Genomic DNA, 18,819 nt, shown 5'->3' with positions numbered 1-18,819 from the left:
ATGCAAAACCTTTTATAACTCTCACGGACTAAAAAAGCATATAATGTACTACTTTGCCTTTTTACCAGCTCCAATCTGCCCTTCAGGCTTTCAAACATAGCACACTTTACCATACACACCAAGTTCGCCTGATATGACTTTCCATACTCTGCAGAGAACTGGCGAAACTGTGACAGCTATTGGGCCCTGTGAACTCAATGAAAGTCCACTTTCCACTGCCAGAAATAAAAGGTACTCTGATGAGACTCTGGGGGGTCACCACACACCAGAAAATCAACGACCATCTTTAAGATAGAGATTTCCAATAGGTTTCTGACATAAATATACCGTTTAGCCTTCCTGGTTATTGCTCAAGATATGACTGCATTACAACTGACCCTTGATCCTCCCAGCGAGCATAAGGACTAGGAGCAGGAGTAGACCATTCGGCCCCTCAAGTCTGCTCCAGCATTCAATACAAACATGCCTGATATTCTGCCTCAACTCCACTTTCCCACCCACTCCCCATATCCCTTGATTCCATGAGAAACGAAAAATCTGTCTATCTCAGCCTTAAATACATTCAACAATGGAGCACCATTGGGGTACAGAATTCCAAAGATTCACAACCTTCTGAGTGGAGAAATTTCTCCTCATCCCAGTCGTAAATGATCGACCCCTTATCCTAAAGCCCACTTGTTCTAGATTCCCCAGCCAAGGGAAACAACTCTCAGTGTCTACCCTCTCAAGCCCCTTCAGAATCGTATATGTTTTGAGATCACCTCTCATTCTTCTAAACTCCAGGGGGTGGTGGGGCAATTTACTCAGCCACTCATCATAGGACAACCCAGGAATTAATCTAGTGAACCTTTGGTGCGTTGCCTCCAAGGCAAGGATACCCTTCCTTAGACACGGAGACGAAAACTATGCATGCTATTTCAGGTGTGGTCTCCCAAGTCCTAAATCAAGTTGAGACACAGCGGCAACTTCACTCCACCTAATTTTTGCTGGAGCAAAATGCCACTCTCTCACTCCTCTGGTCCAGGAATGAAGCCAGCATTCTTTTTTGTGCCGGGGAAGGGGGATTAATCTTTCCATTGCTTCCACTTTCTTATGGAATTACCTCCACAATCTCATGCGATTAACAGTCCAGCCCACTGGTGAAGAGGTGACTGCAATGACTGATGGAGCTTTCTTTTTATGAGTAATCTGTTTGCCACAATTTATTTCCACACCATTAATTTGTACAGAAGTAGTAAAGCGCCCCTGGTGCACCATTTGCAGCATTTTTTAATTCTAGCAAGACAATTCCATTAGTTCCAATTTCTCATGTTAGTACTGTTACAATACAAATAATTGGAATCATGCAGGAAGTGATTGTGTATATATTGGGCTGTAAATGTGGTAAAGTGTCTAATTTTGTTTTACAAAAACAACTTATATTAATATAAGGTCTTTAATGTAATAAAACACTCCAAGGCGCTTCACAGCAGCATTATAAACCAAAGTATGACACTGAGCCACAAAAGGAGATTTAAGGTCAGATAACCAAAAGCTTAGCCAAACAGGTAGGTTTTAAGGAGTGTCTTAAAGGAGGAAAGCGAGGTGGAGAGGTGCAAGGAGGGTATTCTAGAGTTTGGGGCCTAGGCAACTAAAGGCGTGACCACCTATGGTGGAGCAATTAAAATCAGGGATGCACAAGATGCCAGAATTAGAGGAGTGCTGATATCTTGAAGGGTTGTGGGGCTGGAGGAGATTACAGAGATAGGGATGGGCAAGGCCATGGAGGGATTCGAAAACAAGGATGAGAATTTTAAAATCAATAAGTTGCTCAACCAGGAGTCAATGTAGATCAGCAAGTACAGGGGTGATAGGTGAACGGGACTTGGTGCGAGTTAAGACATGGGCAGCAGAGTTTTAGATGACTTCAAAATCCTGTAAAGTAAAAGTACTCAAAATGCTCTTCAAAAATCTTAATGAGTAAATTCACTGTAGTTCGGTATTCAACCATAAAAAACAGGAAGGTCTGAGTTCATTCCCAGCTCTGTGTTTAGTTGATTGCAGTTGCAGGTAGAATTGTTAAAAATTTACGATTGACAGTGAGGGAAGGATCAGGTTCCATTGTTATTCTCCACACGGTTAAACACACTAAGCACACACAAGATGTTATTTCTTTGTAAAGCTCACAAGGACTGCTAGTCTCCAGAACTCTAATTCAGTAGGGTCAGTATAATTTAGTCCCCGTCCATGTAGGTCTCCAATCGTCTTGGCCAACCCTGCCATTAGACAAAAACCTTGCTTTGCTCGGACCGTGTGGTAGTCGGTGTGGCCACCCCACGTTAAAAGAACGCATGAACAGGCATCTTCCACCCCCTCAAAAATGAACTTCGGGACCTGGAATATCAGGATTGGACTATTCAGTCACATAGAAACATAGAAAATAGGGGCAGGAGTAGGGCATTCGGCCCTTTGGACCTGCTCCACCATTCAAAAAAGATCATGCCTGATCGTCTAATTCAGTACCATGTTCCCGCTTTCAGCCCATATCCCTTGATCCCTTTGGCATTAAGAAATATATCTAACTCCTTCTTGTATATATTTAATGATTTGGCCTCCACTGCCTTCTGCAGTAGAGAATTCCAAGGTTCACCACCCTGAGTGAAGAAATTTCTCCTCATCTCGGTTCTAAATGGCATACCCTGTATCCTGAGAATGTGACCTCTGGTTCTGGACTCCCCAGCCATCAGGAACATCCTACCTGCATCTAGCCTGTCTAGTCCTGTTAGAATTTTATAGGTTTCTATGAGATCCCCTCTCATTCTTCTAAACTCTAGTGAATCAACCCAATCTCCTCATACATCAATCCTGCCATCCCAGGAATCAGCCTAGTAAATCTTCTTTGCACTCCCTCCATGGCAAGAACATCCTTCCTCAGATAAGGAGACCAAAACTGCACACGATACTCCAGATGTGGTCTCACCAAGGACCTGTATAACTGCAGTAAGACATCCTTGCTCCTGTACTCAAATCCTCTTGCAATGAAGGCCAACATACCATTCGCCTTCCTAATTGCTTGCTGCATCTGAATGCTTTCTTTCAGCGACTGGTATACAAGGACACCCAGGTCTCGTTGCACCTACCCCTTTCCCAGTCTATCACCATTCAGATAACACTCTGCCTTTCTGTTTTTACAACCAAAGTGGATAACCTCACATTTATCCAAAGCCCCCAGCGATTTAACATCCGCAGCACTTAAAGCAGCCAGAAGCACTGCACAAAGAACAGCCAGGCGCTGCGCAAACGACTACTGGCAACACCTATGCAGTCATATTCAGCTGGCCTCAGACACCGGAAACATCAGAGGAATGTATGATGGCATTAAGAGAGCTCTTGGACCAACCATCAAGAAGATCGCCCCCCTCAAATCTAAATCAGGGGACATAATCACTGACCAACGCAAACAAATGGACCGCTGGGTTGATCACTACCTAGAACTGTACTCCAGGGAGAATGTTGTCACTGAGACTGCCCTCAATGCAGCCCAGCCTCTACCAGTCGTGGATGAGCTGGACGTACAGCCAACCAAATCGGAACTCAGTGATGCCATTGATTCTCCAGCCAGCGGAAAAGCCCCTGGGAAGGACAGCATTACCCCTGAAATAATCAAGAGTGCCAAGCCCGCTATACTCTCAGCACTACATGAACTGCTATGCCTGTGCTGGGACGAGGGAGAGTACCCCAGGACATGCGCGATGCCAATATCATCACCCCCTATAAAAACAAAGGTGACCGCGGTGACTGCAACAACAATGGGGCGGCACAGTGGCGCAGTGGTTAGCACCGCAGCCTCACAGCTCCAGCAACCCAGGTTCAATTCTGGGTACTGCCTGTGTGGAGTTTGCAAGTTCTCCCTGTGTCTGCGTGGCTTTCCTCCGGGTGCTCCGGTTTCCTCCCACATGCCAAAGACTTGCAGGTTGATAGGTAAATTGGCCATTATAAATTGCCCCTAGTATAGGTAGGTGGTAGGGAAATATCGGGACAGGTGGGAATGTGGTAGGAATATGGAATTAGTGTAGGGTTAGTATAAATGGGTGGTTGATGGTCGGCACAGACTCGGTGGGCCGAAGGGCCTGTTTCAGTGCTGTATCTCTAAACTAAACTAAACTAAACTAAACGACCGTGGAATCTCCCTGCTCAGCATAGTGGGGAAAGTCTTTGCTTGAGTCGCTCTAAACAGGCTCCAGAAGCTGGCCGAGCGCGTCTACCCTGAGGCACAATGTGGCTTTCGTGCAGAGAGATCGACCATTGACATGCTGTTCTCCCTTCGTCAGATACAGGAGAAATGCCGTGAACAACAGATGCCCCTCGACATTGCTTTCATTGATCTCACCAAAGCCTTTGACCGTCAGCAGACGTGGTCTCTTCAGACTACTAGAAAAGATTGGATGCCCACCAAAGCTACTAAGTATCATCACCTCATTCCATGACAATATGAAAGGCACAATTCAACATGGTGGCTCCTCATCAGAGCCCTTTCCTATCCTAAGTGGCGTGAAACAGGGCTGTGTTCTCGCACCCACACTTTTTGGGATTTTATTCTCCCTGCTGCTTTCATATGCGTTCAAGTCCTCTGAAGAAGGAATTTTCCTCCACACAAGATCGGGGGCAGGTGTAGTTCAACCATGCCCGTCTGAGAGCGAAGTCCAAAGTACGAAAAGTCTTCATCAGGGAACTCCTCTTTGCTGACGATGCTGCATTAACATCTCACACTGAAGAGTGCCTGCAGAGTCTCATCGACAGGTTTGCGACTGCCTGCAATGAATTTGGCCTAACCATCAGCCTCAAGAAAACGAACATCATGGGGCAGGATGTCAGAAATGCTCCATCCATCAATATTGGCGACCACGCTCTGGAAGTGGTTCAAGAGTTCACCTACCTAGGCTCAACTATCACCAGTAACCTGTCTCTAGATGCAGAAATCAACAAGCGCATGGGAAAGGCTTCCACTGCTATGTCCAGACTGGCCAAGAGAGTGTGGGAAAATGGTGCACTGACACGGAACACAAAAGTCCGAGTGTATCAGGCCTGTGTCCTCAGTACCTTGCTCTATGGCAGCGAGGCCTGGACAATGTATGTCAGCCAAGAGTGACGCCTCAATTCATTCCATCTTCGCTGCCTCCGGAGAATACTTGGCATCAGGTGGCAGGACCGTATCTCCAACACAGAAGTCCTCGAGGCGGCCAACATCCCCAGCTTATAGACACTACCGAGTCAGCGGCGCTCGAGAAGGCTTGGCCATGTGAGCCGCATGGAAGATGGCAGGATCCCCAAAGACACATTGTACAGCGAGCTCGCCACTGGTATCAGACCCACCAGCCGTCCATGTCTCCGCTTTAAAGACGTCTGCAAACGCGACATGAAGTCCTGTCACATTGATCACAAGTCGTGGGAGTCAGTTGCCAGCGTCCGCCAGAGCTGGCGGGCAGCCATAAAGGCAGGGCTAAAGTGTGGCAAGTCGAAGAGACTTAGTAGTTGGCAGGAAAAAAGACAGAGGCGCAAGGGGAGAGCCAACTGTGTAACAGCCCCGACAAACAAATTTCTCTGCAACGCCTGTGGAAGGGTCTGGCACTCTAGAATTGGCCTTTATAGCCACTCCAGGTGCTGCTTCACAAACCACTGACCACCTCCAGGCACTTATCCATTGTCTCTCGAGATAAGGAGGCCAAAGATGACTTCATCTGCCATGCATTTACCCACTCACCCAACTTGTCCAAATCACATTGGAGCCTCTTTGCATCCTCCTCACAGCTCACTTTCCCCCCCAGTTTTGTGTCATCTGCAAACTTGGAAATGTTACATTTAGTTCCCTCACCCAAGTCAATAATATACATTGTGAATAGCTGGGGCTCAAGCACTGATCCCTGTGGTACCCCACTAGTCACTGCCTGCCACCCGGAAAAAGACCCGTTTATTCCTACTCTCTGTTCCCTGTATGTCAATCAATTCTCAATCCATGCCAGTATATTATTCCCAATCCCATGTGCTTTAATTTTGCTCACTAACCTCTTATGTGGGACCTTATCAAAAGATTTCTGAAAATCCAAATACACCACATCCACTGGTTCTTCCTTATCTATTCTACTAGTTACATCCTCAAAAAACTCCAGTACATTTGTCAGCTAAGGACCCACAACCCAGGAGTGGAAGAAAGTCATCCTCATTCCCGAGGGACTGCCTAAGAAGAAGAGAATTCAGTATGGATCATGTCTTATAGACCATTTTAAAAAGCACAGTCACTGTCATCTGGACTTGTCACCAGGAAACCTGAAACTCATAGATAAACCTTTAAGGATGGCCCCACAAATGCAAACAGCACAGAAACACATTTTAATTTGCATACTGATTATAACAAATAAAAAAATGGTGTATTTATAAAATTAATTTAATTTACACAGCAACAAAATTCCTAATCAATATATCAGAACTTAATTCAGTTGGACTAAATACCATGAAACAGCATTGCCAACTATTTACATTTCAGAGCACTGAGATAACCACCGAAACCAGCAACAATTCAAACCCATTCAATACACAAACGAACACTACTACAGCAGGAAGGGGAATCTAGCGCATGAGGGGAAGTCAAGCTGTAGTACAGGATGCATAAGAACATGACCTGTAATAAATGATCACTGTGGTATATCCAAACTGTAATACAGAACAAATGAGAGGGAGCCAAGATATTAATGCTGCATCTTACCTGGCAGGATACAGGATACAACAGGGGAAGCCAAGCTACGATGCAGGATATATGACGAATATTCAACCTGTAATGTCCTGAATGAGAGGGTGTAGAGCTCTGGCATAGAACGGAATACCTAGTCTGGGTAGGTATTCCTGAATGTAATCCTGAATGCCTGACTAAAGTAAATAACAGAGATACATGCCCTGATATGGAGTTCATGGTCTGCATTAAGATTTAATATTAAATATATGACCTGGCATGGAGGCGTAATACAGGATGACTGAACTAATATAGAGCAATAATGTAGAACTCTTAATGTGGAGTCAAGCTAGAATGCAATACATGTGATTTAAGTACTGCACCATTGAGTGATCTGGCTGAATAGTTCACACGCTCCTATATTATTTATTGTGTTAACATATTTTTCAATTTACTGTCTTTTCCTTTTTATACCTCATTACAAACCACTGAGTAGTGTTACTAGTCTTTCCATTTTTTTGTTAAATTTTGAGAATTTGTGTTTTAAATCTGAAAAGGATTCCATAGATGCTGGAACTTTGGATGGTTTTGTTTAAAATGAGACCACCAGAAGGTGTGGACTGAGTTTGAACTGTAAACGGTTACTGGAAGGCACCGGTTTTCAAATAAAAACCCAGCAGGGGTTGTTTTTGACTTGGAGAGATGTTTACAAAGGAGTGACAGGCCAAAATTTATAGACATCAGGAGACTTGACTTCTGGAAAGTTTTGGTTTCAAATTGAATTGCTAGAAAAGCCAGTTACTTCCCGCCTGCAAGGAGAAGACAGCTCATCTCTCTCTCTTGAAAGGAAATCCTGTATTTCCAGTGTGTTAGATTCCTATTTCCTCCTGTATTTGAAAAAACACTGCATCTTTGAAGGAACCTTTGGTGCTGTATTCCTGCTGCAAGACCTATCTGGAACCGCTGTAGCTGCATCTCTTGGAAAGCCTACTCAAATTGCTCATCAACATTGTCTGGAAAGAACTGTTCTAGGAAGATCCTATTGACAGCTGCTAACATGCATCTGGGATGCCTAACCAACACAAAGGGCATCTTTCCATACCTTCTTTACAGCCTAAGTGTTCTTTTTATGTTTCCTTCTATTTCTTTGCAACAGCTGTAAACAAAAATCCCTTTTATTTTTCCCTGTTAACCTGTGTGTGTGTGTGTGTGTGTGTGTGTGTGTGTGTGTGAGGGCTAGGATAAATAAGGGGTTTTACTATTTCAATTTGCATGTATGTTTTAATTCATTATTGGTTAAGACTTGGTTTATAATAAACTAATAATTTTGTTGCTTATTAAAGAAACCTGGTTGGTGTGTTTATTCTGGGGAAGATATGTCGTCAAATCTCAGAGAGGTGTAAAAATAATAGGGTAATAATAGTAGGGGATTTCAACATCCCCAATATCAACCAGGATAGTCTTAGTGTAAAAGACTTAAAGGGGGCGGAATTCTTAAAATACATACAGGAGAGCTTTTTGAGCCAGTACGTAGAAAGTCCTACAAGGGGCAGTACCGGACCTAATCCTAGGGAATGAAGCTGGACAAGTGGTAGAAGTGTCAGTGGGGGAGCATTTCGGGGATAGTGACCATAACTCTAAGATTTAAGGTAGTTATGGAAAAAGACAAAGACAGGCCGGAAATAAAGGTACTGAATTGGGGGAAGGCCAATTTCAATAATGATAAAACAGGATCTAGTCAGAGTGGACTGGGAGCAGCTACTTGTAAGAAAGTTTACATCAGACCAGTGGGAGTCATTCAAAGAGGAAATAGTGAGGGTTCAGAGCCAACATGTACCCGTTAAGCTGAAGGGTAGGTCTAACAAGTCCAGGGAATCCTGGATGTCAAGGGATATAGAGGATTGGATCAGGAAAAAAAAAAGAGGCTTATGGCAGATTCGGAGTGCTGAAAACAGCAGAGGCACTAGAGGAGTATAGAAAGCGTAGAGGGGTACTTTAAAAAGTAATTAGGAGAGCGAAGAGGGGACATGAAAAAACACTGGTGGGCAAGATAAAGGAAAATCCTAAGGTGTTTTATAAGTATATTAAGGGCAAGAGGATAACCAGGGAAAGAGTAGGGCCCATTAGGGACCAAAGTGACAATCTGTGTGTAGAGCCGGAGGGCATAGGTGAGGTTTTAAATGATTACTTTGCATCTGTGTTCACTATGGAGAAGGATGATGTAGGTGTAGCGATCAGGGAGGGGGTCAGTGATATACTTGAACATATTAGCATTGAAAGGGAGGAAGTATTAGCTGTTTTAACAGGCTTAAAAGTGGATAAATCCCCAAGCCCAGATGAGATATATCCCAGGCTGCTATGTGAGGCAAAGGGAGGAGATAGTAGGGGCTCTGACACAAATTTTCAAATCCTCTCTGGCCACAGGAGAGTACCAGAGGACTGGAGGACAACGAATGTGGTGTCAGTATTTAAGAAAGGTAGCAGGGACAAACCAGGTAATTACAGGCCGGTGAGTCTAACATCAGTGGTTGGGAAAATATTGGAAAAAATTCTGAGGGACAGGATTAATCTCCACTTGGAGAGGCAGGGATTAATCAGGGATAGTCAGCATGGCTTTGTCGGGGGAGATCGTGTCTAACCAACTTGATTACATTTTTCGAGGAGGTGACAAGACGTGTAGATGAGGGTAAAGCAGTTGATGTAGTCTACATGGACTTCAGTAAGGCTTTTGATAAGGTCCCACATGGGAGATTGGTTAAGAGGGTAAGAGCCCATGGGATCCAGGGCAATTTGGCAAAGTGGATCCAAAATTGGCTTAGTGAAAGGAGGTAAAGGATGATGGTCAAGGGCTGTTTCTGCAAGTGGAAGCCTGTGACCAGTGGTGTACTGCAGGGATCGGTGCTGGGACCCTTACTGTTTGTAGTGTATATTAGTGATTTAGACGTGAATACAGGAGGTATGATCAGTAAGTTCGCAGAAGACATGAAAATTGGTGGTGTTATAAATAGTGAGGAGGAAACCTTAGCTTGCAGGACGATATAGGTGGGCTGGTAAGATGGGCAGAGCAGTGGCAAATGGAATTTAATCCTGAGAAGTGTGAGGTGATGCATTTTGGGAGGATTAACAAGGCAAGGGAATATACAATGGATGGTACGACCCTAGGAAGTACAGAGGGTCAGAGGGACCTTGGTGTACTTGTCCATAGATCACCGAAGGCAGCAGCACAGGTAGATAAGATGGGTTAGGAAGGCATATGGGATACTTGCCTTTATCAGCCGAGGCACAGAATATAACAGCAGGGAGGTTATGATGGAGCTGTATAAAATGCCACAGCTGGAGTACTGTGTACAGTTCTGGGCACCACACTATAGGAAGGATGTGATTGCACTGGAGAAGGTGCAGAGGAGATTCACCAGGATGTTGCCTGGGCTGGAGCATTTCAGCTATGAAGAGAGACTGAAAAGGCTGGTATTGTTTTCCTTAGAGCAGAGAAGGCTGAGGGGGGACATGATTGAGGTATACAAAATTATGAGGGGCATTAATAGGTTAGATAGGAATAAACTTTTTCCCTCAGCGGAGGGGTCAATAACCAGGGGGCAGAGATTTAAGGTAAGGGGCAGGAGGTTTAGGGGGGATTTGAGGGAAAAAAATTTCACCCAGAGAGTGGTTGGAATCTGGAACGCACTGCCTGAAGAGCTGGTAGAAGGCAGGAATCCTCACAACATTTAAGAAGTATTTAGATGAGCACTTGAAACGCCATAGCATACAAGGCTATGGGCTAAATGCTGGAAAATAGGATTAGAATAGTTAGGTGCTTGATGGCCGGCATGGACACGATGGGCCTGTTTCTGTGCTATATAACTCTAAGACTCTAAAAATAGAGTATATGATTGTATCGGTAAGTGGGAAAATTTAAATATGCGTTGTGACCTGTGGGGAAGTGGGACTAGAATAAACAGTGCACTCCTCCCACCTCAGTCGTAACAGTAGTCACTAGCCCATCTACAAAGTCACAACTACTCTATTTGGATAATCATCTATAAAATTGTTGTTAATAACACAGGTGATGACTAGTGTCCCAAAGGGTGTGATCCAGGGATGCGGATTAAATCTCTGTTGGTGTTCACTAAGCAAAATTAGAGTATAATTGTTTAAGATCTGGTATCATTCTTCATTACTGTAGTCTGGCAGGAGAAATGTATTTTTCAGAACAATTCGAGACCCCTAAAGTTGCTGAAGCTTTTACTTTTGGGCAAATTCTTGTGTTTATCAAGGTGAAAGATGTCAGCACTAGGGAACAAAATGCTTTGGTGCCTAATGTTAAATCACTGTCAGAGAAGGTAAAATGCAAAACGTGTAACACATAAAGTGCCCTTTTCTCTGCTCCCTCAGCATGTCATCTGAACCTCAGAAGAGCATCTCCTCACTGCACCAGTGGGAATGTTACCATGAGTAACACATTGAGGAGAATTTTAACCCCCAAAGACGGGTGGGAGAGGGATGGATGGGATGGGTGGGAGTTCAGGGTTTAAAAATATAGAAAGGGGAACCATCTAGTTTTAATGGCAGTGAGCTGTTATCCAGCACTACAGAAGCAGGCCAGTCATGAAAATATTTTAACTTAGATGCATGCCTAAGAGGTCCTGCAGTTATATTTGGCAGGACACCCGGGAAATCCATACATCCAGGTTTTCCAGCTACTAACCTCTCCCATATTCCCTCCCTGTCTCTCCATTATTATCAGGGCCATAAAGTTTTCTTAGGTTACCACTTCAGCCATCCTGGTGGCCCTGCCAATTTGTGCTGCATTAACATTTTTGCAGTGAACTGAATATAAACAACCAATTTGTGTAGGGCCATAAAAGCCAAAAGAGGAGAGATTTTCATCCCACCAACCCAGACTGGATTAATCCCACCTTAGAGATGAAAATGTTAAGATCATAGAACAATTATGGATGAGGAAGGCCATTCAGCGCATCTAGGTTTTTTCATCTAGAAAGATCTGACATTCCCCCAAGTTAGCATCGAATTGTTTGTTGTTTCAAATATTTCAAGGTTTTCACTTCCACTAATTTACCTGGAAGCCAATTTCAAGTGTAGATCGCTCTGTGAAGAACTTCATTATATCAGTGTCAAATTTACCTTTTACTAGTTTGAACCTATTACTCTTTGTCTTACAATAAGAAGTATTCCAGGTTTACTTTTCTCATTGCTTTAACAATTTTGTATATTTCTAGAAGATGTTTCCCTTTTAAACTGAAAAGCCCAAGTTCACCAGTCTTTCTTTATAATTCAGCCTCCAACACTGGAGACCAGCATTTGGTTCTTCTCTGCATTGCCTCCAACACTGGAATGTCTCCTTTGTTTATTGGAGCCAAAATTGTGCTCAAAGTGCAGTCTGACCACAGTTTGATCACAACTTCTTCTGAATTATATTTTACTGTAGCTGCATAATTCAACATTCTATTGGCTTGGTTAGTTGCTGCTCAGCCATGAATCTGTTAAGACTCCTACATCTTTTTCAATTTCTTCCTTAGCTGGTTCAACATCACTAACGGAGTACTTGTGCCACCCATTTTTCCTATCCATGTACAATACTTCTCAGTATTAAATTACATCTGCACTGTTCTGCCCACATAAATATTTTGTCCAACTCATTCTGTAATTTCTGAGCTGCATCCTATAATTCCATTGCCCCTCAGAACACAGTGTACTAATCTACTTCACCAGCCCATTCCTTCAGTTCAGATTTTGCAAATTAAGTATCCCAAAGTTTTTTTTTTAAACAAATCAGTCCACTGAAATCCATTGCAGGTCAATGTAGCTGAACATCCAGCTGCGTGGAGGATATTCAGCCTACTTTGCAGCAAGATATATAAAAGTGACATGATCTCATAGCCAATCTATCACAATACACAGTCCTATCCCATATTCCAAATAACTACACCCTTTAAATGAACTAAAAGAAAAATATCGCTTTCAAAAAGTTATCATTTTGTTTTTGCACCTGTAGTATTAAATAGTGTATTAAGCAGCCTGACCGTGTAGTGTGCTAATGCATGGACCTGCAGAGCTAGAAACAGTGATGAAGGTTACATCCTCATGATTCCCTCCAGAACTCAGCCATCTGTCCGCAAAGGTAGCAAGCAACACAAGCACCATTACTTTTCTTGGGGATCATCAAATCAAGGCCGTAACTTGGATGGAGGATCCATGGCAAACCCTGGACAAATGATTGGGAGACCCCAGTGGAAATTCAATCCCAATGTGTTTTACCCAATCCCTAAGGGAGACAAAATATCTAAGAGCAGTAACCCACTCTACTCTCACCCAGCAGTCTAGTTAATAGCAGAGGATAAGGAGCAGCTCAGGTAAGTGCTATGTGACATGGGGAACTCAAATAGATCAGCAGAATAATATTATATAGACAACTGCAATGTCACTATCTAAGGTAGTTCAACTCAAATAAAATTAACTATTTTTCTTTTTATCAAATTCCCTTAATCATTTATAACTATAATAGAAAGAAAACAAATTATTGCCATTGTTATGGCATAGCATACATGATATCCTTAATACATTACAGGAAATGTTAATACAGGTGACTAAAATGCCAGATAAAATCTGGTCCTGTTGAATTTCTATTTCAAAGAACAACAACGTGCCTTTATATAGTGCCTTTAATGTAGCAAGACAACACAAGGCGTTTTACAAGAGCGTTATCAAACAACATTTGACAGCGAGCCACATATTAGGATAGATGATCAGAAGTTTGGTCAAAGGAGTAGGTTTTAAGGAGTGTCTTAAAGGAGGAGAGAGAGGCAGAGGGGTTTAGGAAGGAATTCCAGAGCTTTGGGCCTAGACAGCTGAAAACACAGCCGCCAATGGTGGAGTGATTAAAATAGGGGAGGCGCAAGAAGCCAGAATTGGAGAAGTGCTAAGAACTTGGAGGGCGGAAGAGCTGGAGGAAGTTAGAGATAAGGAGGGGCAAGGCCATGCAGAAATGCTTCTGCAGTCCTCCAGTGGCTTGCATGTTCCAAATCTTTCCAGATTCCATCGACTGAGCACATGTTCAATTTAGATAACAAGGTTCCCTGCCAGCAGATCCTCATTTCTACAAATTCTGCAGGGCTGAAATACAGAGGGTAATTTTCGGGACACATTGGTGGTGTTACCTACTGCCACCACATATCAGAAAAATCGCAGCTGCACAGCACACTATTTTCTGTCAACTGAGATCAAAGGATGGCAAATTGTAGCTGTGCACCCAAAAATGTTCCCGATATCTGTGGGCCACATGCAAGGTTTTCCACCACCACACTTAGAAAATTAACACATAGTCAGTATTGCTCTGTGGTAGTTCCTAATTTCCTGAAGGTCCAAATGTTTCCAGTTTTTAAAAAAATCCTCAAATTTCCTTATAGCAACACTTCATGTTGCTGTAACTTTCCTTGGGTAGCTTACACAAATGGCTATCCATTCTGTGTGATCCAAGACAGCAATTACAGGCAAGCACTTTAGCCATCATGGCTCAGTGGTAGAACTCTCACCTCTGGATTAATAGGTTGTGTGTCCATCTCCCACTCCAGAGCCTTGAACACAAAAGCTCGGCTGTCGCTCCTGTGGGAGTACTGCACTCAGACATGCTGTCTTTCAGATGAGCCATTAAACTGAGGCTCCACCTACCCTTTCGGGTGGATTTATAAGATCCTGTGGCATTATTGCAAAGAAGAGTATTGGAGTTTTCCCCAATGTCCTGGCCAATATTTAACCCTCAACCATCATCACTAACACAGATTATCTGGTTATCATATTGCCGTTAGTGGAGTCTTACTGTGCACAAATTGACCACCTTTACAATAGTGACCACACTTCAGAAAAAGAATTTCATTGGCTATAAAACAGTTTGGGACATGCAATTTTTTTTTTCTGTTGGGGGTGGCATCTCAACTGAGCTTGTTCATGCCCTCACCCAATGCCAAACATTAGGAGCGATCATTGGATGGTGTTCAGGAACAGAAAGTGGCCAATATTCAGCTTCCTTAGCCTGAGGACACTGAAGCCGCAATATTACCTTCACCACTGTCTCGGCCAAAAACAGCTAACTCAGCACAAGTTATGGATCAAGCCTAGAACCTTCTTGCTCCATAAGACCCAGTATCAGACCACGCAGTGCATTTACCCAGTCAGTCATTGGGAAGCCAAAAGTTTCTCTTGTGTTTTCTGATTATTGTTTTCTACTTATCAAGGTGGGCAACATGAAACCTCATCCCCACTTTAGAATTCACAATCAGCCTCAAATATTCTCAGTTCAGGCCCTGTGGCTGCTTTTATATTGCTGAAATTTCTAGGTTCTGAAAGGCTGAAATGTATTCAGTATAGCTTCTTATAACTGTTTCTGCATTGCTGACTGTGCCAGTCCACATTCTTCAACATTCTATTGGGTTAAATATATCCATTGTGGTTCCTCGTGGTTGTTCCGAGCATACTGAAGGCCTACAAATTCCTAAACTCTACCTGGCTAAATCTACTCAACATGGACCCCTAAGTGAAGGCCCACACCCTTCCAGTCTCTGACGATCTGGAATATACACAACATGGCTCCCTATGTTTTATTTTTTTTACCTTACAGAATCCACCCTCATTTGACTCAATTGCCACACCAGCAATCACTGTTCAGGTGCCAAGATCAATGCATAAATCAGCCGAAACACAGCGATTGAATTGTTCTTACTGCAGGCTGGCCCATACATTTTTTTTAAAATCAGAGTTGTGTTACAGCACTGAGCTCAAATCACAGAGATAGGCCCCCCTCCAATTAGAAGTCTGACATCAAACAAAAACAGATTTAAGTAGCTGCCTAAACATACATCAGCATATGTAGATGCAGCAAAATCGATTGCCAAGGTTAGCTGGATTGAAACACTGATACAACCCTACACAGAAGGATTGGTCTCATCAAATTACTAACCACATCTAAAATGCCAAAATTTATTCTGATTTAGCCCATAATCCAAGCAAAAGAGTTTCATGACAGCATCATTATATTCAGTTGATGAACTAAACTTCCAATCTTTGTCGAATACAATTTTCCATTTGCTTAACTCAGGGACAATAACAAAATCCCTTTATTAAACTGATCGACATGGTTATTGACAGCAACACTTCTCAACACACAATTTAGACAGGTTAAAATGCGGCAGCTGCAAACATGTTACATGAACATAGAGACATTTGGGCAGATAAATGTTTTCATATTTGTGGGAGGGTGAACTATTTTAATTAGATAAATGAGTTAAAACGTAAACAATGATTAAATTACCACACTTGATGCAGTCGGTAGACGGGATTTATGAGAGATGGGAGGAGGGCTACAATTGCTAAACGGAGGGATGTTTACCTCAGTTCCTCACTCACCTCCTCGGCTTGTTTTCGGAGGGATTTTTCCCTCTCGTACTGGGTGAGAAGCTGCTCGTTGTCCTCCCGGAGCAGTTCCAGCTCCACTTCGTGCTCCTGGTTCTCGGTGAAGACTGAGTCCAGGTTCTCCAGCACGTTCACCACCAGCGGCATCAGCTCCTTCACCACCTCCTCGTCGTACTTGTGGATGAGCCGCTCGAACTCGCGGTAGATGCTGTTGGCGAGGCCGGAGACCCGTTCGGACATGACGGACACGGAGCAGTCATCCTGGTAAACCACCCCATCGTCCAGCTCCATCATCTCGGCGGCTGGATGTCGGGGCGGCAGCGAACAGCACCGGCTCGGGGTCTGGGGGGAGATGGAGAGGAGCAGCTGTCCGGGTGCAAAGGCACCGTTGCGGTCTCAATGCATCCCCCCACCCCTCTCCCTCTCCAGCCAGCTTCCCTCTCCCTGCCGGCACTGGGAAGGTGCTTGGCACAGGTTACAGTAGCAGCGCGGGCTCCGTGCCCGGTGGCTGAGAGATGGCTGTCTCCGCTCTGCAAACAATAGCGGTCCCTCCCTGCGTCCCTGAATCTAAATCTCCAGCCTCACTGCTCCGACTGCTGTCATCGGGGCCGAGCTGACGTCAAGATGGGCTGTCTGCATTGTGGGAAGTGGGATTACAACCAGACAACCCGCCCCCACTGCAGCTAAACCTCCACTGCAACCAGATAACCCGCCTCTACTGCAGCCAAACCTCCACTGCAACCAGACAACCCACCTCCACTGCAGCCACCCACCTCCACTGCAACCAGACAACCTGCCTCCAATGAAGCCAAACCTCCACTGCAACCAGACAACCCACTCCACTTCTTTTTTTCTTTCTTTTGGGCCTCCTTATCTCGAGAGACAATGGATACGCGCCTGGAGGTGGTCAGTGGTTTGTGAAGCAGCGCCTGGAGTGGCTATAAAGGCCAATTCTGGAGTGACAGGCTCTTCCACAGGTGCTGCAGAGAAATTTGTTTGTTGGGGCTGTTGCACAGTTGGCTCTCCCCTTGCGCCTCTGTCTTTTTTCCTGCCAACTACTAAGTCTCTTCGACTCGCCACAATTTAGCCCTGTCTTTATGGCTGCCCGCCAGCTCTGGCGAATGCTGGCAACTGACTCCCACGACTTGTGATCAATGTCACACGATTTCATGTCGCGTTTGCAGACGTCTTTATAACGGAGACATGGACGGCCGGTGGGTCTGATACCAGTGGCGAGCTCGCTGTACAATGTGTCTTTGGGGATCCTGCCATCTTCCATGCGGCTCACATGGCCAAGCTACAGTCAGACAATTTCCACTGCAGACAATCTCCCTCCACTGCAACCAGCCAGCCAACCTTCCTCCCTTCACCGCAGTCAACCAACTTCCATCCCTGCACTGCAATGAGCCGACCTCCTTTCCTGTCTTCACTGCAACCAACCAACCTCCTTTTCTCCACTGCAACCAAGCAACCTCTCTCCCTCCCCTGCAACCAACCAACCTCCGCTGCAGCCAGACAACTTCCATTGCAGCCAGACAATCCTCTCATCACTTCAACCAACCAACCTGCCTCCCTTCACTAGAATAGAGAAGAGGCTCTTGTGGAACATAAACATTGAGCTGAATGGCCTGATTCTGTGCTGTAAATTCTATGCAGGATGCATTCTAATTGACCCAGATGAAAGTTTTAGAATCATAGAGTCGGCACAGCCTGTGCAGAGTTTGCAAGTTCTCCCTGTGACCACGTGGGTTTCGCCGGGTGCTCCGGTTTCCTACCACAGCCAAAGACTTGAAGGTGATAGGTAAATTGGCCATTGTAAAATTGCCCCTAGTGTAGGTAGGTGGTAGGGAATATGGGATTACTGTAGGGTTAGTATAAATGGGTGGTTGTTGGTCAGCACAGACTCGAAGGGCCTGTTTCAGTGCTGTATCTCTAAAAAAAAAATTATGGCACTGAAGGAGGCCATTCGACCTATGAATATGTGCCGGCTCTCTAGAGCAATCCTGTCAGTCAATTCCCATTCCCCCACTTTATTCCCGTAGTCCTGCATGGTTATTTCCCTCAAGTGTCCATCCAATTTCCTTTTGACATCATTAATCATCTCCACCTCCACCGCTTTCAAGTTCCAGGTCATTGCCACTCGTTGCATAGAAAGAAAATTTCCCCACATTCCCTCTGCATCTCTTGCCCAAAACCTTCAATCTATGTTTCTTAGTCCTTGTACCATCAGCTAATGGGAACAGCTTTTCTTTGTCTACCTTATCTAAACTTGTCATAATCTTGTACATCTCTATTAAATCTCCCCTCAATCTCCTTTGCTTCAAGGAGAACAACCCCAGCTTCTCCAGCCTAACCTTGTAACTAAAATTCCTCATCCCTGGAATCATTCTTGTAAATCTTCTCTGCATAGCCTCTCAAGGACCCTCACATCCTTCCTAAAATGTGGTGACCAGAACTGGATGCAATACTCTAATTGTGGCCTAACCAGAGCTTTCCAAAGGTTCAGCATAACTTCCCTGCTTTTGTACTCAATACCTCTATGAAGCCCAAGATCCTATATACATGGGATCCCATATACCACTCTCTCAGTATGTTCTGCCACCTTCAAGGATCTGTGCACATGAACCCCAGGTACTCTGTCCATGTATACTCTTTAGAACTGTACCAGTAAGTCTATATTGCATCTCCCTACC

General features: G+C 44.3%; 1 protein-coding gene across 17 annotated transcripts in view; it reads right to left on the bottom strand.

The window, feature by feature from the left end:
- The window catches only part of mapk8ip3 (mitogen-activated protein kinase 8 interacting protein 3), a 225,118-nt gene extending 208,380 nt beyond the window's left edge, over positions 1-16,738 (bottom strand). For all 17 annotated transcript variants that reach the window (XM_068056312.1, XM_068056319.1, XM_068056320.1 and 14 more), the window contains exon 1: positions 16,121-16,738. In XM_068056312.1, coding sequence (XP_067912413.1) covers positions 16,121-16,420 — 300 coding nt within the window. In that variant the 5' untranslated portion in view covers positions 16,421-16,738. The remainder of the gene's footprint in view (positions 1-16,120) is intronic.
- Positions 16,739-18,819: the final 2,081 nt, after the last annotated feature.

The sequence above is a fragment of the Heterodontus francisci genome, chromosome 24 (assembly GCF_036365525.1).
Source record: "Heterodontus francisci isolate sHetFra1 chromosome 24, sHetFra1.hap1, whole genome shotgun sequence".
Lineage (NCBI taxonomy): Eukaryota > Metazoa > Chordata > Chondrichthyes > Heterodontiformes > Heterodontidae > Heterodontus > Heterodontus francisci.
This window is presented reverse-complemented; position numbering and strand designations above follow the sequence as displayed.